Source organism: Schistocerca serialis, chromosome 9 (genome assembly GCF_023864345.2).
Source record: "Schistocerca serialis cubense isolate TAMUIC-IGC-003099 chromosome 9, iqSchSeri2.2, whole genome shotgun sequence".
NCBI classification, from domain to species: domain Eukaryota; kingdom Metazoa; phylum Arthropoda; class Insecta; order Orthoptera; family Acrididae; genus Schistocerca; species Schistocerca serialis.
The window spans coordinates 34,685,356-34,707,445 of record NC_064646.1 but is presented as its reverse complement, the minus strand read 5'-3'; the positions used below and the strand labels follow the sequence as shown (position 1 = coordinate 34,707,445).

General features: G+C 38.9%; 1 protein-coding gene across 2 annotated transcripts in view; it reads right to left on the bottom strand.

Annotated features, from left to right (window-relative positions):
* Positions 1-5,732: 5,732 nt before the first annotated feature.
* LOC126419057 (uncharacterized) overlaps positions 5,733-22,090 on the bottom strand; it is a 403,014-nt gene continuing 386,656 nt past the window's right edge. For both annotated transcript variants that reach the window (XM_050086133.1, XM_050086132.1), the window contains exons 4-5: positions 15,260-15,500; positions 5,733-6,891 (exon numbers count right to left, since the gene is read on the bottom strand). In XM_050086133.1, coding sequence (XP_049942090.1) covers positions 6,793-6,891; positions 15,260-15,500 — 340 coding nt within the window. In that variant the 3' untranslated portion in view covers positions 5,733-6,792. The remainder of the gene's footprint in view (positions 6,892-15,259; positions 15,501-22,090) is intronic.

Below are 22,090 nucleotides of genomic sequence, written 5' to 3'. Positions count from 1 at the left end.
GCAGTCTCTTTTACAGATGAACCACACTTTCCTAGAATTCTCCCAATAAATTGAAGTAGACCATTCGCCTCCTTCCCTACCACAATTCTCACATGCTCATTCCATTTCATATCGTTTTGCAGTGTTACACCCAGACATTTAAATCATGTGACTGTGTCAAGCAGGACAGTACTAATGCTGTGTCTGAACATTATGGGGTTATTTTTCCTACTCATCTGCATTAACTTACATTTTTCTACATCTAGAGCCAGTTGCTATTCATCACAACTAAACATTTTGTCCAAGTCATTTTCTGTCCTCCGACAGTGACTCAACTTCGACACCTTACCATCCACCATATCATCATCAGCAAACAACCACAATTTGCTGCCCAGCCTATCTGCCAAATTTTTTATATATAGAGAGAATACTAGCAGTCTTACCACACTTCCCTGTGGCACAAACACTCGCCGTCAAGAGAACACACTGGGTACTATAACTTAAGAAGTCATCAAGCCACTCACATATCTGTGAACTTATTCCATATGCTCATACTTTCTTTAACAGCTTGCAATGGGACACCGTGTCAAAATCTCTCCATAAATCTAGAAATATGGAATCTGCCTGTTGCCCTTCATCTATAGTTTGCAGTACTTCATGTGAGAAACAGGCAAGCTTATGTTTGCACTAGCAGAACTTTCTAAAACCGTGCATATTCATGGACATAAGCCTCTCGGTTCAGAAAATTTATTATGTTCAAACTGAGAATTTGTTCAAGGATTCTGTAGCAAACCTATGTTAGGGATATTGGTCTGTAATTTTGCACATCGGTTCTTTTGTCCTCCTTATACACTGAAGTCAACTGTGCTTTTTTCAGGTCACTTGGGACTTTGCACTGGTCGAGAGAGTTGTTATGAATGCAAGCTAAATAATGGGCCAATGCCATAGAGTACCCTTTGGAAAACCAAATTGGGATTCCATCTGGTCTCGGTGACTTATTTGTTTTCAACTCCGTCAGTTGTTTCTCTACATGAGGGATGCTTATCACTACGCCATCCATATGGGAGTCTGTTCTATGGTCAAACAACGGTACATTTGTACGATTCTCCTGCTTGAACAGTTTCTGCAACGTGAAATTTTAAAATTTGGCTTTGATTTTGGTATCTCCAATTGTCACCGACTGGTCAACAAGTGACTGTATGTTAGCCTTAGACCCACTTAGGACCAGAATTTTCTCAGGTTCTCTGCCAGATCTTTAGCTACGGTATGGCGCTGGTAGTGTAGTTGTATGCTTCATGTACAGACACACGAATCTCTACCCACCTTCGCTTTTATGATCGATTTAGACAGGTCCGCTTCAGTTGTACTAATGTTTATTTAAGCCACAAATCCAATGTGTTACCAAATACAATAATTTCATACACTGGAAGATCGGATTTTAAAATCCCAAAGCAGGTCGTGGTTTTAGTAGATATTAGTACAACTGAAGTGGATCTCTCTAAATTAATTATCATGTGTCTCAGTTGCAGATGTCCTACATACGAAATCTTGTGTAACCTTTGCTTTTCGTCATTTGTGTGTTCTCTTTTGAACTGGGAGTGTAACAATCTCTGCTTCCTCAGCAGTGTCCGAATCTTGTTACTAAACCGTGGTGGGTCTTTTCTGTCCTTAATCCATTTACTATGCACATAATTCTCTAGACCAATATGCTTAAACTTTGTCCATAATTCCTCTACATCAAACTTACTGGAAGTAAGTGATTTCAGTCCACTGTTTAAGTGAGATGCTAACAACTGCTTATCTGCTTTTTCTAGCAGAAATACTCTCCTAGTCTTCTTAACTGATTTATTAAATTTTATAACCATAGTTGCTGTAATAACATCATGATCACTAATCCCCGTTTCTGTAGTACACTGACAATGATCTCTGGCCTATTTTTAGATACAAGGTATAAGATATTTCCATTGTGTGTGTGGGCTGCTGAACTAGCTCTCAAGACAGTTTTCAGAAAATGTGTTCAAAAGTACTTCACACGACTGTGTCAGTACCTCCTGCAGTGAATCCATAGACATCCCACTCTATATGCAGTAGGTTGAAGTCGCCTCCAATTAGTAATGCATGATATGAGTATTTATGCACTATTGACCATAGACATTCTTTGAATGACTCTGAAACTGTCACAGCAGAATCGGGCAGCCAGTAAAAACATCCAATTGTTTACTTGGTTTCACCTAGACCTGTTATACACACCCAGATAATTTCACTGTCACACTCCATTTCGATCTCAATACAGGGAATATTTTTGTGAACTGCAATGAACACTCTCATTCCTATGGTCTCTAATTTGTCTTTCTGATATACATTCTGTGGCTCGCTATGTATATCAGAGCTTTCTGCTTCAGGTTCCAGCCAGCTCTCAGAGCTGAGAATAATTTGAGCACAAGAACTTCCCTGGGGCAGTAAATTCAGCAACTTTGTTATGAATATGTCGACAATTTACTGGTAAAATTTTAACAGTCAGTTTCTTTACTGTGGGCAGAGGGTAGTAGAGTCCCCAAAGCACATTTTGTGTTCGACTGGCGTAAAGATGTGCTTACAAGAACGTCACATTCTAGTGATTCACAGATTTGTGTAAGTGCAAGACTCACAGTGGAGAAACATACTCTGTGCAAGTATTAGACTTGGATTCAAGGCAGCTTCCTCTATTGAAACTGTACCATTACGTACCACACGGTGATGAAACAAATTACTTGTAAACATAAATCACAATACCATGTGGAAAGACATGAGATTGCAGGCATAAACCTAAAGATTTACCCCACTAAACTCAAGCCGTTTTTTCATGGCTGTTCATGGGTTAGCAGCAGGCTGAATCACTGTCTCACACTGTGACCACATGTAAACACAATAACCTAATCACACTTGAAACCTGCCAGCTCAGAATCAATTGCACATTTGGTGCACTACATCCTCACACTGTCTGTTATCGTTGTCATCAACTGCTCTGACCGTGAACGAAATTTAAGCAATACAAGGAGCAGCCTTGTGAAGTTTGTAACTCACACTCTTAGCTGGCTTCAATAGCTGTTAGTTCCCGAATATATTATAGTTATTGTTGAGTTTAGGGTGCTCTATGGTTTTGTTATTAGTGTCTACATCTGCATCTACATCTACATCGATACTCTGCATGCCGCTGTATGGTGTGGGACAGAGGGACCCTGTACCACTACTAGTCATTTCCTTCATGTTCCACTCATCATCATGGTCATCAGCACCCTGATGAAAAGTCAACAATCCGATCTCATGGCAGGGGACAAAGGCTGTCCCCACATGCGGTGCTGTTTATAATGAATTTAAGTCTGCCTCCCTTTCCCACCAATTTAGGGACGAGGCCTGTCAGTTCACAAAATGTCAACACACTTGTAACAATGGAATCAGTATTGGCGAGGATGGTGCGCAATCTCCATAGAGACTGATGGCTGCCCTGATATCAGTATATAAGTAACATGCTGCCAAAGTATGCTGAACTGAAAGTGGCACACCACAAACCTCATAGAGTGGTGGATCCTCCTGTCAGAGGTGGAAGCCATGTGTTAAAGGGCTATGTCTGATTCGCAGCCTGGTAAACAGAACCTCCTTCCAGTAGTGAGGCTGACATGAGGTCCACCATGCCTGTGTGGTCAACATGAGGGACTGCAGCTTGTTTTCTGTCACCCTCAGCCATCCATTCTCCCACTGACACATAATGTGTCTGTCAAAATGTGTGATGACGGTGTGCAATAGGATGGGACATTGACGAGCAACACCATCCCGACACGCTTCCTCGGGCACTTTGTCAGCCGTATCGTTCCCTATATCCCGATGTGGCCAGGTGTCGAGCAAAAGATCACCTCCTTGCCAAGGTGATGGATCCACTGTAAGGAATCATGGATGAGCTGAATCAACTGGTCTACTGGATACATTTGGTGAAGTAGATATAGTGCCCTAAGAGACTCGGAACAGACAAGAAACCTGGTTCGGTGATGACTGTGAATCCTTTCCAATGCCATCAAAATGCCATATAACTCCACATCACAATTTGTAAATTGTTCTGGAAGAGACACTTTGAAAATCCTATCAAGGGAAACAGTGGAACAACCGAGGACATTCTCTTGCTGGGATCCATCTGTACAAACAATGATGAAACTGTGGTACATACTTAAAATGAAGAAAACACAGTTTTAAAAATGTAATCTTAAGTACAAGTTTTCTTGCACCATGTCAAGCTTAAAATCAGTTTGGACCTCTGAGGGCATAAAGGCAGCAAAGCATTCCGTCCCTGGCTGTGTATTCGGAGGTCTGATAGATCCAGATCATTGAGACAGTCAGCAGCACGTATCCCGAATCACTTGGTCACAGGAGGCCGACTCCTGAACAGATGTTCAAAGTTGGGTTGGACCACTGCACTAAATGCCAATGACTGAGGTGATGCTGAGATTTTCAATGCCTGTTGAGCCAAAAGGACATGTCACCAAATCCAGAGTTGTGATCCACCAGCCTCTGCACACAGACTCTGAACTGGACTGGTCCGAAAGTCTCCAGTTGATATCTGAATGCCCTCATGGTGGACAGCATCTAACATCATGAGGTAGGAATTCGGTCTGATCTATAGACCACGCTGCCATAATCTAAATGTGATCAAAGAAATCCCCTCTAAAAATGCAGGAGTTGGGACCTGTCAGCTTTTCTGCTAAGGCATTTCAAAATATTCAATGGCTGGAAGCCCTTCATTCACAGGTCTTCCAGGTATGGGAGCCAAGTTAACTTTGGACACAGTTGCCTGAAAACATAAAATATAGTCCCCCATTGTGAGCACTGGACCCAGCAATACCCTCCAATGCCTTGTGAATATAGAAAGGGGAGGCCTTCTCAAAGGTTACCCCCGTTCTCTTGATTACAATAAAAGTGTTATGGCACACTAATGTCTTGTTACTACGAATCTGACTTTTTCTCAGGAGGACTGACCAACTGAACTCTCTCTGATGGGTGGGTGTAGGTAGTTGTTTGATGAGACCTTTCCATATGGATCGCATGAGAAGCTATGGAAGCAACCGTCGACCCAGGCAGAGCCCTGCCTGAGCAAGCCTCATACAACTGGGGGCAGCAGGTGGTGGAGGGGGTGGACCTAAAGAATTTTAAGTACTGTAGAAAATCTGAAAGAGCTTTTGCAAAAACCTGAAATGGTATGTGCTGCAGTCATAGCGACCATATTCTCTGGGGAAGTAGTAGTTGCCTGTATGTAGTCACCCATGCCTCAACAATGGTAGTGCTAGTTTTGAACAATTGTAATGACAATGGAAGTAAAATAAGGCAATGAGCTTGTCTTCATCTTCAGATATTCATAACAATGTATAATTATATGATTTACACAGTATCTATTTTTTCCTACATTTACGTTAGAAGCCCATCTTTTTATTGAAGATATTTCTTATGTTCCCATAGGATAGGGAATGAGTATATTTTACACAGTGGCTTAGCAGATGTAGGGTTCACTTTAGTATATTATACTGGTGAATCACTGCATCACATAAAGACTTTTTAGTTTAGTATTTTATTTGTTATTATGAAAACAATTTCTTTCTGAAAACTGTGTTTGGATATTAATGTTGTTTTCATGAAACATACATTGATCTACTTTGGCCACAATGATCAGATCATTGTCAGATAATAATATTTCCTGTAAGTTTCATTTAAAAAAAAAAATTGGTGGAAAGTTGTTATGATCTGTATTTTATTAGTAATAAAATGACAATATGCTACATGTTATTTTTAAAATGGTAAGGCATGGTAACTTTAATATCACTGGCACTCTCAGATTTGCATGATAATTACAGACAATGCAGAGAACAGTCATGGTTGAGCTTTCTTAGATGAAACAGTACAGAAAATACAGATATTTTACTTTGTTTTAATACATTTTATAAATTATTGTAATGTCAGTGTTTCATGTATCCATATCATTTTGCACAATAATAGAGATTTTGTAAGATAAAGGGTTTTCATTTGTCCTTCCTTACTTTCAATGTTTGAACTATTGCACATGAAGTGGTACAAATTTGGAACCAGAACTCCCCAGGCAAAATTGTATGTTTCATTGATCCATTTGTACTCAGTCGTGCAAATCACTCCAATAAAATGTAGTGCTCTTGTTGAGGGGGCAGTATACTTAGTCACTGGCTCCTTATCTGATTTTACCTCAATTGTGTTACATATGATTTAGTCACAATAAGAAATTTGCTACCAATAACAGGCTCATAAAATGTCTTTTGGAGATTACATTCTTCTTATTTACAAAAAGTGACTTAAAAATTTAAGATTATGAAACACTTGGTAATTTTCCTCCAGTGTTTATGCATTTCCAAAAGTTAGCGTTAATAAATTATATAATATAAAAGGTACCCAAGAACAATAAAGATTTCATGAAATAGAAAAATGTAACTTATTGTGGAGAGTGTGACTGATATTTTCTCATTTAGTTTCTTCTCAGGGTAGGCAGGTAGAATCCATAGCAACTGAACTATGATGATTACAAAAATGTTACACACAGATACAGTGAACGGAATGAGCCATTTCATGCTGTCCTGTCCAGTGGTCTTACATTATTTCATTAATTCCTTTGTAGTAATAATTTGTGGTTATATTTTCACAGCCTCAGCATTGTCATGTGTTACCAAACAATATAGGTATCAACTTTTAGATGTTCATTAGAGTGCAGTGTTAATATAAGTGTTGTCTTGTAAGGGTGATACTCCCTTACTAAAAAAAGCTAGAAAATTAATTTGGGGCTATGACAACAATGGAGTCGTTGTCTTCATCAATGACAAATTCACCTCTGCCTTGGTCTTCATTGAGTGCTGCCTCATCACGCAACACCTGAAAAAGAAAAATGTATGTTTTAGTGAAATGTGCTTGTGTAATTATAGTGTTTTTTTCTGAGACCGAAAGTCACATTTTTTAAGCTGTCATCCAAAGTATGTTATACATGTTTTAAATGTGAAAGTGTGTGTGTGTGTGTGTGTGTGTGTGTGTGTGTGTGTGTGTTTTACTGCTTCACTCTGAAATGGCTGTATGAATTTGTAATGGAGATAGATTATTCCCCAGATTAGCACATAGATTACCTTATATATACCTAGCTACATACTAACCAAAGGGGTTGAGGGGAGGGGAGGGAGGAATGAAGCGTATCCCACAAAGCTTTAATGTCCATAATTTATTCATCCAGTATTTGAGAATGAGAACAATTAGTGACTTGCAACAAACTTTACACATAATTTCAAACTCTTACAAAACTTTTTGTCACTGACAGCCCCCATAAAATGATGAAAGGAAAAAAGTTTACCACTTACTACATTTCACTGTTCATGTTGTGAAACTGCCGCATAAACCACGATGTTTTAATTTGTTACTTCTTTGCTGCCAACTGTATTCATGACAAATTTCACAGTCAATATTCACATCTACCACTGAATGTAGAAGCAAAATTATATCATTGTGTGACATAGTTCAGAAGTATGATGTCATAAATACAGATGTGTGACAAACTGCTGAATCGTGTATGACATTTAAATCCATTACTTCTTTGCTGCTAATTATATCCACAACATATTTCGCAGACAGTATCCACATATGTCGCTAAATGTACTTACAAAATATAATTATCATTGTACATTGCATAATTTAGGAGATATGACAAATACTGAGATGTGTGAGAAACTGTCATATCTTGCTTTGAATTTATTATTTCTTTACTACTAATTCTCTTCACAACACATTTCGCAGACACTAGTCACTATATCACTGGATGTACCTGCAAAATTATGTGATTCTATGACATAGTTCAGGAGATAACTTTGAGCTGTGTGAAAATGATACTGCAGGGCGAAATTTGCTAGAGATAGAGGTGAAATATAAGTATATTAAATATATGTGAAATATTATGAAATATATGTGAAATAGATTTGACATGTGAGCACGCAGGCAAAGCCAAGGATCAAAAGATCACCCTAAACCCCTGCAATGAGATTTAAACGAAGTTTGGTAGACATATTAATTATGACCTGGAAAATTATACTATGGACAAGCAGAGGAGGGAAGTGGTGATGTACAGTGTGTGTGTGTGTGTGTGTGTGTGTGTGTGTGTGTGTGTGTGTGTGTGGAGGGGGGGGGGGGGGAGTTTGGCTGAGAGAGGGGTAAGGAAATGGACAGAGAGAAGGAGAAGGAGGAGATAGGCTAATAGAATATTGAAGTAAATACACACTCCGGCAATGCCGGGTATTCAGCTGTCTCTACATACAGGTCTAGAGACATTGTTTACAGAACCATATTGCAGTATTTATGGCTCTTCTTACACACCCAGACAATTATGATCTTTCCTGTGCTAAGCACAATTTGCTCCCTTTTCTGGCACATTTTGTAATTCGCTACTTGGTCACATAAAAATGTTTTCTGTGAAAAGTACGTGTCAGTTCTGAGCGACGTGAGTTCTGTCAGCTTTTCCCGGCATCTCAAAATTCTGTGTCCCCCACCCTTCTGATGCCACACAGTTTGCTAGGCTGCAAGTGGCTCGTGCTGCAAAACTTCCAAGAAATAACTTTTGTGATGGTGCATACATGTCGATAACGAGCTTTTGTATTAACATTTTTTAGAAATTATTGTTTAACTGTAAGTAACACTGCGTACACAGCTAGTACCAAATAATTCTTATAGGTATAAAATATTGTTTGGTTGCGGGTTTCATTTATCCTAACATACAATAGTTCAAGAATAAAACAACAAATCAGTGTTGAAAGCAGAATATAAGATAAGATAATGAGAGTATTATAATCTAACATTATCAAAGTGGGAAAACAAGAAATAGTTTAATTTTAGGCCTGTCATTTCAATAAATATATGTAAAATAATGTTGAAAACCCCTGATTAATTACAGCTAAGTACTACACATGACTACCAACTCCAGAGATGCTGGAGTTGGTGGTTGTGTGTGTATGAGCCGCACTTGCTTGTGTCTATGAATGGTGTGTGTCTCTCTCTTACTGATGAAGGCTTTATGTGAGTGTCTTTCAATTATGCCTGTCTGCAGCCTAACGTGTTCTTTATGGTAAGTAGCAATGTGTTTTTTCCTACATTGTTGATATTCCTATCCGGAGTTCCCATTGTTTGAATATCAAATAGCATTCTCACTAAATTTTACTAAAGGCTCTTTACTAACAGCTGGCAGGAACCCTACAGTAGTGATAGTGTTATTTTTACCTATATAGCACAGGTTCTAATAGTTATACCTTCGTATACATTATCATCTTATCATATTATTTTCTTATGTTCTTATGTGCTGCGTGAGTGAGCAAGATGACTTATTTTCTCAAACAGGAACATTTCTTAATTCATTTACTTTTATTTCTGCAGATAGCGTAAGATGTGCATGAAAATGGCTTAAGTGATGACTTTTTTGACATACTTTTGTTTGTTAGGACAGGTCAGATTCCAAAAATTCCAGGATACTTTGAAAACAGTGTTGTATTAAGAGAGATTTTACAGTCATTTTAAATTTATTTAGATCTTGAATTTCTTTTATCAATGCTGGAAGGTGATTATGTAATTTAATTCCCATACATTTAAAACCATTACATTAGTCTTAAAGAGGTTTATGACCTCGTGTCATGATGGTGGCAATCCATATTTCTGTCAAGTTTGTTAATGCTTTTCTTAGTGAAATGTAATATGTTCGGTATGTATTGCCATCAAAGGGCCAATATACTCAGTTCCTTAGAGAGTGTTTACACATTAACTCTTTGCAGTTTGAATAAAATAGTTCTGATTATTGTCTTTTGAGGTTTAAATAATGTAATTGACTCAAAATTTGGACCCCAAAAAATAATTCTATAATTAAGTATTTAGTGGAAAAGAGTGTAATACAATGATATGTTTTTTTTTTTTTATAACATCCTTCACTGATCTGTTCACAAAACATTTTTACCGAGTTTTCTGCTAGCTAAATCAATGCACTTTTTCGAAGTTATGGAAACCTTCATGCCAAATTCAACATTATTTGTGTCCAGTGATATAGTTGGTACCATATGATTTCTGTTTTGGGTACTGTGAAAAGTTAGTCCAGCTGTTATTATGTAACAGCCTACTGCAGGCTTCATAGTTTCTTGTGTAGCAGATGTGAGAACAGTGGTACCATTAATATTTAAAACAGTCTTGATCACAATCTTGTTAAAATATTTTTTTTATTTGGAGTGAGTGACCGGTTTTGACGCTATGAAAGAGTCATCTTCAGACTCCAGAGTGGTGGATGGACACTGCTAGATGAGTTCCATCGACCCTCGATGCTCGTGTAACTGCTTACATGAGTGTCGAGGGTAGACGGAACTCATCTAGCAGCGTCCATCCACCGCTTTGGAGTCTGAAGATGACTCTCTCATAGAGTAGAAACCGGTCACTCATTCCAAATTAAAAAAAAAAAAGTATTTTAACAAGATTGCAATAAAGACTGTTTTAAATTTTAATTTTAACTACTTTTAAGATAGGTGACTATGTTTTCAAAAATTTTAGTGGTATCACTGGCTAACAGGAGAGTTCTGGTGTCTGGGGTATGTGGAAGATTGTTTATTTAAACTAAAAACAACAAGGGGCCTTGCTTCATGGTTTATGTGGAAGAATGTCCAGCTATTCCTGAGGGCTTGATTTCATTTAATTCAACATAATACTGATGATTCTTTCACATAGTTTTTAGACCAGCCATGTGTGTGTGGTTCCTCTTATTACATATGAATCCATCTTTTGCAGCAGTATTCTGTTGAAGGCCTTCGTGAGGTCTAGAAAAATACTTATGGTTGGAAATTTTTTGTCAACAAGCTCCAGAATTCATGTATTGCATCAACAGTTGTTTTCTTTCCTTGGAAGCCAGGTGACAAGATTTTTGCCTTGTTTACCAATGGCTTAAGGCTGATGGCCATTACATATTCAAATACTTTACTAAATATTGAGAGTATTGCTATAGATCTTTATTTCTCCTTTTATGAACAGGTATGGTTTCTGCAATTTTGAGCTTACTAAGAAATATACCATTCAAGAATGAGGGGTTTATTATGTGAGGCAATGATTTATTTCCTAAATATCTTTTTACATGAAGTACTTTGTAAATTGTTTGCTACTACCTAGTTCAGTTTTTCTTTGAGATGATATGATTATTCCTGGGGCGATCCTGGATTCCCTGTCCCTGTTTATACTTTTTGTTTTTAAGGGTAAGTTCAGAAAATGTTTCTAGGAATGCTTCATATTTGCGTCTACTTTGAGCCTCATACACATTTCGTCAATTTTCTTTCTGCTTCTCAGAGAGGTAAGTGTGCATATTGTTTTTAATTGAACTTTCTCCTATGTAAAATTTTGAGGCTTGTTGGCAGTTGCAAGCAAGAACACATGAATGTAAAAAATATGTAGTGCTTGTATAACATTTTGAGAGTATACTGTACATTCTGTACGGTTGAGCTTTTATTTCTTCTAATAAATACTTAAGTACTACATGAATCAGTTTTGTTTGCATGTGTGCAATAACATGTAGTAATTTTCCAACCCACACTTGAACAATAACAAATTAGTATTTCCTTCATTCTGCTTTTCTAGTTTCTCAAGATAGTTCAAGTGTTGTAACAGAGTCATTCTCATATTTTCAAAATAGATGATGCAAAGTGAGGACGTAAGAAGACTACATGGCCATAGAATGGCTGTCTGATAGTGAAGATGGTGTAGATTTTGACAATTCAGATGAAGATCCTAGTATAACTGTAAATTTTCTGGAATCTGCAGGTAGTGATAGCAAGCCCGAGACTACTATAGGAATTACACATATTTATTATTATTCACATATAGGCCCAACAGGACCATGCAAGGTACAATCAATCAATGTCACTTTTGATGGTTGGCCTTCCTTTGTGTCCAAATTTGTTTCATCCTTTCAGAATGAAGTCTCTTTCTTCATCAGACAACAGTTACCAGTCTGTTTTCTAATTTCCCTATGACAAACTTTCCAATCAAATATCTGTAACGTCTCCCTGAATTATACTGGCTACTTTAAGATCCTCCTGAATCACGGTGACCCATTTAATTGGCCCAGTTTTGACCTTACTTCTGTTTTTGTATAATTCTACTATTTGTTTTGCCAACATAGTGGGTGCCTTTCTTTTAATGTGCCCATAAAATTTAAGTCCACCATGCATGTCTGTGTATTCTTCTATTTCCTTATTACTTCCCAGTCTATAAGTTTCTCCATCAGTTATTTTGGGTCTAACATTTTCCTAATAATCTTTCTTTCAGATTTCTTCAATATCCCTCTTTCTAATTAAATTTCAAGTTTCTGCTCCATAAAGGAATTCAGGCTTTATTACAGTGCTGTAATGCCTAAGTTCACTGAATTTAGAAAGTGATTTTTTTATTATAAATATTTTGTGTTAATCTGATTGCAGTTGCCATTTTTTGACAGAGAACTTTGTTTGCAGCTTCTTCCACACCATTCTCTTGTAAGATTTTCCCAAGTATCCAAATTCAGAAGCCCTTTTTATTTTTCCATATTTCATGTTCAAAAACTTTGGTGCTTGTTTGTTGCACATCATATATTCTGTTTTTCCAAATGATATTTGTAGTCCTACTTTTCCACAATTTCTTTAAGAATTTCAATTTGTTTTTGAGCTGTGGTAATATCCCAAGTTAAAATTGCCAGATTATCTGCAAAGGGACCTGAACTACAAAATATATTGTGATGGATATTATACCTCAATAGAGGTATAGAACACCAAATTTCAAAATGAAAAGGAGCTGAAGAAAGAAACATGTGGATATTCTGAGCAATACATTACTACCATTAACCAAGTTTACATTTCTTCCATGTTGTATAAAGAGAATAGTATTAGCTGTTTTCTGTTTACTTTTGTCAGTGAACTGCCAGAATCGGAAGTCAAAAGGTTTGACAGAAAGAAGAGAGAACACACACTGCTACAGTGTCCTGCTGTTGTTTCTGTTTAAAACTCAAATATGGGAAATGCAGATTTATTAGATAGCAACACTGGCAGATGTCATATAAAGTTTAGATCCAAATGATGCTATAAAAAGTTTGTTTATCCATCTCACTGATATATCTGTACTAAATTTGTGGATTCTCTACAGAAGGGTACTCACTCTTAAAATGAACCAAAAGTTTAAAACTGAACTGGCTCATGCTCTTTGCCAGATTGGTCCTGGAGCAACAAAGCCAGGTAGACCAGTTAGCACAGATCCAATATGGATCAGCCAGCTTAAATACAAGGTATCATCATTACTTCCAAAAAACATTAGATACTTTAATCCCCGACCAGTGTGGAATGAGAAGAGAACAATGTGAAAACGCTCTTAAGAAGTGCAAAGAAAAATTACATTTAAATACAGACAAAACTGCTTTCTTGCATTCAAGAGCATATAAAGATATGTGCCATAAATCCATTTTCAATAGTACCATTAATTCTATCATAATATTGTTCATTTAGTGTTTGAAACTATGATTTTATATTTAACAAATGTCTATTAATAGAGTAAATTCCACACAGTTTTGCAAAACTGTAAAGAGGAAAAAAAAATATTTTTTTACTCTTTGCATTTTAAGAATGTATATTTTTTCAACATTTTCCTAACATATTTGAACAATTTCAAACACAAAAAAATTATTCAGTGTCCTAAAAAATGTGCAGCCCTTTCTCTGTTGTGGGACTATCTATGGGCCAAGTGGAGATCGCTGCTGCATTTGAGATGTAGCAACAAGATGGGACAGTCCCACTTGCCACAATTCTACTACTTAAATGCATATGTGCTCTCCCCCCCCCCCTTTTACATTTAGTACATTACAATACTTACTTGAAATATTAAATTTCTTATTTAAGGAGAGATTATCAAAACTTTATTATTAACTGTATAGTTTCTTTGTTACTGATAACACATTAATTCATCTACCAGCATTAACTTTAAAAAAGAAATATTACTGATCAACAATAAATGGAAACCACATAAAGATGAAATTTTCAGTGAGCAAGTTTCTAAATTGGATTAGTTCATTTAAAAGTCATCACTAAAAAAAAAAACTTTATATTTCAAACATTACTTCCAAAATTTAGTACCACAGTTTTGTAACACTAAATTTTCTGGTTTCAAAAATATGTGCTTTCAAGAAAATAACTTGTTAGTTGGTTAATTATTGAATGCGGAATATTTTGTCTTTAGTAGGCTATCGGAACCTCCACATAAACAGAAATCATTTTCATAAAATAGTGGCTATAATTTCGTGATTTTCGAGTTATCCAGCTCATAGTTAAACTGATTTGCTTCTTTGATGATTATAGCTTTGTGTCCTCTAATTTTGTCTTTTATGTTTATTTTTAAAAAATAATAACAAATTCTGATTTTTATTGTTACACATATCTATATGTAAATGATTCAAGCAGTGTACGGGTAGAGATCAAAAAGTCAACAACAATGCCAGGAACAAAACCCAAGACAGGCCAGAGAAGTACACAACTGATGTCCGGAGTAAACAGACCTAAGAGTATTTAACTATGTTCTCAACAAAGAGTACTGTAAGTGAACGAAAACTTTGCAAGCCACGGAGGCCAGCTGACACCCCTCCCCCTACACCTCCCACCCTTTGATAGAAATGATATTCGCGAATGCAACTTGTCATTTTGCCCTACTGCAGAAACAAATGTATCAGTTCAGTATTACTTTGAGAAAGGCAGTGCATGTAATGAATAGTGGCTGGTAGAATCTGTCTGAAAACTCAAAACTATATTGTCATTCAGTGCAAAGCTACACTCCGTCCACTGCTTCCTCAACCTCCCTCCTGTTCCTTGGCCTTGCTCCCTTCTAGAGTCATGGATACTCTTTTAGGACAAAGTACTGTACATTCGTCAACTGGAAACTAAGTGCCCTCGTTTCAAAATACTTAGCAGATAACCGTAATCAACTTATGAAAGTTTGTCAGTAGAGATCTGCAAAAAATCTCAGTGAATCCTCTAAGTATGGATGACCCATGACTCATTCCCCCCCTCCCCACGATTTCATATGACAACTGGTCTCAGTTTGTAGGCTGCCCACTGAGGTGATATTTCCAGTCTATCAAACTATTTTTAGCATTCTGTGAGGATCGGGCTATACTTTCTGTGTATTTAAGTCAGTAACTATAAACGACAAATGTGTTGCATCAGTTGCACACGGGCAGTACCTGCAGGATGGGAGACTCCTTGGAGTTAACAAAGACGGAGAGGTTCGGCTGGGGTGCCGTCGACTGCACGACTCCGGCAGGGATCACGGGCTGCGGTGGCTCGCGGTTGCCCAGCCCGTCCTCCAGGGGTGGCTGGTAGAACAGTGAGCTGGGGGTGGCCACCGCCTCGGGAAAGTCCAGTACGGTCACCGTCAGTGGCGGCAGCACCGGCCGCCGGCTCGGGGTGTACGGCACAAACGGTCTGCAGTCGTCAAAGAATTCAGTTACCTCTCAGCTGTTTGATGTAAGACATAATAACAAAATAGTTTATGAAAATTGTAGCATTCAGAAAGAATGGCCCCAACAAATCAAAAATTTGACAATGTGTAGGTTAGTGTTGCAGAAACTGTAGAGAGAGTGTGTACATGCAGCACATCACTGCCCTTCTTTTGAGTCCAGAAATGTCAACATTATATCCAGCTCATCTGTGGAGAGCTGTTAAATGAGTTGAAAACATGGAAAGTAGTGCCATAATATTTCATCAATATCAAAGGGGCCAATATGAGTACGGGAGGAATTTTAACAGAGCAGAATGAAAAGCCAGCAGTCTTCCACCAACCATGTGTGATCCCTTGTGGATTCACATACTAATCACACTGAGGGTAATTTTCTAAGAACATATCTAGGCCCCCCTTGATACCATGGTGAGTTATTTTGAGGCTGTTATTGCAATCTGGGGCTTCACACTATACTGAATTCTCAAAGTTGGCAGTCATGTTCATTTAGTTAATCCTAATATTTATGTATTTCCACACATACAGTGTGTGGCCCAAGGTTGTTTTCAGTCACATGTGGCAGTCTTGGTATTGTAATATTCAAACCAATCTGGAAAAAGAAAAGAAGGGAAAAGAGTGGAGGAACAAGAAAGGTAGGTAGCTTGAAATTTTTCGCCCCATCGGAATAAACATTGATGTGATGAGAACTGCCTGTTTTAAATTTCAGTAACTGAGATCTGATGACATTCACCTCGATGCCCCGATCATTGCAGTATTTTGTTACTTCTGTTACACCACTAGTAGCAAAAGTTTATTACACGGAGTTTAAGGGTGCTGCAATGTCATTAATAGTAATGAGGAAGGGACTAAAAACTAGATACACCTTCCACTACTGCTCCACTGGTGAACTGAAAGTTTATATAATTTTATCATCTAATTTGTAAGCCAGCTTTGTGCACTGCTTACGAGTCAACAACTATGCGACCAGAAGATATGTGGGTTGTTGCCTGCACCATATGAGATCTGAAAATCACTTTCTAAATTCAGTGAACTTAGGCATTACAGCACTGTAATAAAGCCTGAATTCCTTTATGGAGCAGAAACTTGAAATTTAATTAGAAAGAGGGATATTGAAGAAATCTGAAAGAAAGATTATTAGGAAAATATTAGACCCAAAATAACTGATGGAGAAACTTATAGACTGGGAAGTAATAAGGAAATAGAAGAATACACAGACATGCATGGTGGACTTAAATTTTATGGGCACATTAAAAGAAAGGCACCCACTATGTTGGCAAAACAAATAGTAGAATTATACAAAAACAGAAGTAAGGTCAAAACTGGGCCAATTAAATGGGTCACCGTGATTCAGGAGGATCTTAAAGTAGCCAGTATAATTCAGGGAGACGTTACAGATATTTGATTGGAAAGTTTGTCATAGGGAAATTAGAAAACAGACTGGTAACTGTTGTCTGATGAAGAAAGAGACTTCATTCTGAAAGGATGAAACAAATTTGGACACAAAGGAAGGCCAACCATCAAAAGTGACATTGATTGATTGTACCTTGCATGGTCCTGTTGGGCCTATATGTGAACAGGGTAATAAGCAAGACAGAGATAGTTAACAGAATCTTCCATCTATTCTTGGTCGAACAACATTATAATAAATGAAAAGCACCAGTTTGCTTTTGTTGCAAAGTATTACTTTTATTGTGTTAAGCAGTTTTCGGCTTAAAGGCCATCTTCAGATAGTTACTGAGTGTTGTCACCAAAGAAGTTACAATGTTTACAAATAACATTGGAAGAGATGTAACATGTCTAGACTGAAGCAGAAACATACAGTAAGTAATATCTTTGACAGTGTGGTGGTAATGCGATGAAAAAGTAAAAAATTGAACAGTAAATAAATAAAAATGGAGCAGACAGGAAAAACTTTAACACAAAATAGGAACAGCATGCCTACATAACAGGCTCTATTAATAAACAAAACTAATAAAATACAATAAAATTAGTACTTGACAAGGCTACATCAGGAGGTATAAACATGGAGAGTGATACACAAATCAATTAAAAGAAGAAACAAATATCAATGTAACTACAGAATACATAAGGAACTTATCAATATCAATAAGATAAACAGAAATAAATAAATGCGGGAAAATGGAGGAGTTTGAGGGAACAAAGAGTAAATGCAATTTTTGAGAGTGTGGTGGCACTGCATTTTAACATTAACATTATATTTAAAACAGTGGCTATGTAACAGTTTGCATTAAATAAATGAACCAAGTAAAATAGAAACAATATCTGATGAGTCTACTACAGGAGGTGTTAAAAATGGGCAATAATACAAGTACCAGTTAAAAGAAAGCCTTAACTATTAAAACTACAGTCCATATAGAATACATAGACAACTTCAATAAAACAAAAACTTAATGAATGCAGGAAAATGGGAATATGTTGGAACAGACTTTCCACTCTGTCTTTGTATTTGTGATATTTTGTGTAGCTTGTGATGTCGACTGCACAGTTATTTTACTGCTGTTTCCGTGCTGATGTGTACCAGTTGGTCGGTTGCTGCAGATGTGATGTAGCACCAGTGGGGCATGCAGCGTCAGGAGGGTGCGGGTAGCCATTACTTGCTCAACGATTGTCCGAGTGGGGGCAACGTCGGTTGACCGTCGGTCGGTCGTCTTATTAGACGACGTGTATTTGGCTGGCAACTCGTGGTTTGTCCTCGTTACTGCACAGTCACTGCCGTGAGCATTGTCTAGTCCTCGTGCAGATGTTCGTGGGGCTGTGTGTAGTTTATGTGATTTTCACTGACAAGTTTATTTAAGTGTTGTCGGCGTACTGCCTCTGAGTTAGTCAGTCGTTTGATTAAACGACATGGGTTTTCGGGTCGTCCACCCCTTATGGATCGTCTGTGATTCATTCTTTTGGGTTCTACAGTCTCTGATGTCAGCATCATTGGAATTTTGCCGCAAGTGCAGAGTGGAACCTCGGTGCAAGTGTGGGGTGGAAACCACCTCGAACGTCGGTACGTCGACTGTCGGTCGGCTGGGTTGTCGTCGGATCGTGAACGGTTGGCCCGACTGACTGTTTCACCTAAGCAAGTGGTAGTGTTTGAAGTACAGGCCAACCGTCAAACATCTGGGCGCCCTTGTGTGTACTGCCTTATTTTTTAAATTTGTTCTTGTTGTTGGTACTTGTATGGCTTCTGGCCGGTTTTGTGTTTTAAATTAGAGTTGTTTTACTCTTAAGGCCTTCAGCCTAGTTTAAAGTACTGTTTCATGTAAGCATTTGGTATTTTAAAAAGTTTTTGAATTTTTAAGTCTTTGGCCTTCAGCTGATTTGAATTTAACTTGTTTACTTCAACCTATTGAATTTTTAAGTCTTTGTTTGTTCTTAAGGCCTTCGCCTAAATGAAAGAACTGTTTCATGTAAGGACTTTGGTATTTTTTAAAAAATTAATGATTTGGAGTTTTAAGTTTTCGGCCTTCAGCCAATTTGAACTGTTGTAAGATAGGGTTTGCCTTTTAAATTTCTGATTATGCTTGCGTTTGAAGTTATTGGCCTTCAGCCGTTTTTAAATTAAAGTGGCTTTCAGCCGGTAATTAAGTCCCAATAGTAAAGCTGTGTGCTTAAAAAAAATTTTTGGGCTCTTGTAATTTCTGATCAAAGAATAAAGTTGTATGTTCGAGTGTAACTGACAGCCCCTTAGTTTGGTCTCTTTCCACAATTTATTCTACCTGTCCTGTGCTGCGGGTCAATTTCTCACAGCCATGAGGCCAAACAAAAAAATATAGCCTACATATCTGAGGGAAAAAAAGACGCAGGTTTCAAAGCCGCCGACCCTAAGGCACGTTCCTCGAACTCTTCCACAACCAAATTTTCAGTAAAAGATGACGGCGGGCGCCCTATCGCAACTCCAGATCTCTGCTCATAGTACTGGCCGTTGGTTAAAAAGTAAGTAGAAGTAAACACACGTCGAAATAGGTTCTAACGACACCAAATCTAACCTCGATTAATCGTAATGGATCAGAGAGAGAGACGCAAGTGAAGAGAGACACCACATCAACACTTAATAGATCAGAGCCTTTCAAATGCATTCCCTCTAATCGACGTAAGAAACCCGCCGAGTTGTTAAGGTGAAGCTAGTGAGCTCAACAGGGTAACAAGGTGTTTTGCTGCACGATATGTCCGAGCACCAATGTTACAACTGGCCTAAAGAGGAACCCCTTCCTTGTGGACCTTCGGAAGGCCGTGTAACCTAGAGCGAACAGCTCGGTAAGAATGAAGACTCGATAGTCTCCTGCGACAGAGAATATTTCTTGAGGAGGCTGTTAAATTTTTCTCTTAACACTTGTTGTGAAGCCAGTACCGATCCTGCGACACGCTGATCGAGTCAGCGAACACTACATCTTTTGAATGTAATTCCGGTTGTCCAAAACAACTGTAGCATTTCCCTTGTCTGCGGTTAAAATAACAATACACGGATCAACTCTAATTGGACGTAAAGCAGCCCTCTCAGCTGCTGTTATTTTATTCCTGGAAGGACGTGCCCCAGTCAACACGCGGCATCCTGTTCCTTATCAAAAAACAGAGGAGAGAGTCAATGCTACCTTCCCTCTTGGCTATAAATTTTCACTGTTGATAACTTCTGACACCTGTCATCTTTGGTTGTGTGGCGCTAGTGTGTGTGTGTGTGTGTGTGTGTGTGTGTGTGTGTGTGTGTGCTATCTTTCCAGAATTGCTCTCTAAATCGAAATTTGAAATTCACTTGCACAGCGCCTACTTCCTGCAACTTTGCTTGAAAATGTCGAAATATCGGCGGTTGTCGACGACGTCCCGCTCTGCATTCCCATACGTCATGTGAACACTGTATACGGCGGAAGAAACTCAGGTCTCACATGTGTAAAAGGTCAGCGAGTTTTACGATCGCAGCGGATTTTCTTCGACGCGGTGACTGAAAAAACTTCTCGTAGAGGCGTGGCTGTATACGGGACGAACATTAATAAAACTGACAGACGGCAGGGACGCATTTCTGACTGGAAATGGAGGAAAAAAGATCCTACGAACATGTGTCCAGAAATGGACGGTGTGCGTCCAACGAGGGCAAATCACCCTGGAACACAGTACTGAGCTGCATCGCATCTACGCCACAACTGATATTCCAAGTGGGCTCCACAGGAACCCGATGCTCGCGTACACGCGTCGCATCACTGGTTGCTGCACTCTTTCGCACATGCCGGCCCTCTCTCCGAGTAGCGTCACAGGCGTCGTGAACACGCTGTTGAAGGGTGTGCACATCAGGAACTGGTTCAGCATCACAATGCATTTCAGATGCCCCAGTGGGTGAACTGTAATGCGGAAATGGGGCGGCACTCCGTCGCGTAGAAACCACATAAGCTATCGTATTGCCAAAGGCACACTTTCGAGCAGCCCAGGCAGAGTAGTAGGCGGGACGTATGCCCTCCGTCGAGGCGTTGTGGAACGAACGCCGGTACAACTGCGTGGTCGCGAAGAACTCCTGCCCGTCCACAGATGCTGAACCGACGCCGATGAGACGCCTCGACCACTCGCAGAGGATTGTTCAAATGGTTCAAATGGCTCTGAGCACTATGGGACTTAACAGCTATGGTCATCAGTCCCTTAGAACTTAGAACTACTTAAACCTAACTAACCTAAGGACAGCACACAACACCCAGCCATCACGAGGCAGAGAAAATCCCTGACCCCGCCGGGAATCGAACCCGGGAACCCGGGCGTGGGAAGCGAGAAGGCTACCGCACGACCACGAGATGCGGGCGCAGAGGATTGTCTGTAGCCCACAGATTACGATTATGCAGACTGATGACTAGAGTTCTGGTAAAGGTTGCTTCGTCGGTAAAGAGGACTGATGACAGAAATCCCACAGTTGTGGTGGTCTGGTGCAAAAACCGTCTACAAAATCTTTCTCGTAGAGGGAAATCCCCTGCTGATAATCCTTGAACTCGTTGCAGGTGATATGGGTGGTAGCGGCTGTCCCTAGTCCTGAATCGGTAGAAGTCGGTAAACGTCGGGAGGCTTCGGTAGGCACGCAGTTTCGACTGCTGCCAACATTACGTAGCTGACTGTGTTGTCCGAGGTAGCCATTGTCGTCTGCTTCGTTATTGTTTTGCGCTGTACTGTTCTGCGTGTTTTTATTGAGCAGTTGTGCTAAACATTATCAAAATGAGTGAAGAGGCAGTTGCTGGCCAATCTCGGGAGTCGCCAACAACCCCTACCGATAGGCCTACGGTTAGAAGGAAACCAGTATTACGTAGCGATGCTCGCAAAATTATATTGCGTGTTTAAGTATATTTAAATTTTATAATTAATAGTTTAACATTGCGGGGAATGAAAAAAAAAATTGCGAGTAGTGGGAATCGAATCCGGGTGCGCTGCATGACAAGCCTTTTCCTAATCAATTGCACTACGCATGCCACAGTGACCTATCTGTTGAAACATTGTCTATTACCGCTTTCGTGTAAGCATGACGCGCAACAATTTGTAGTGCCAGCACTGCAACTGGTAGACTTGCCTTGTCCCCGCCCCC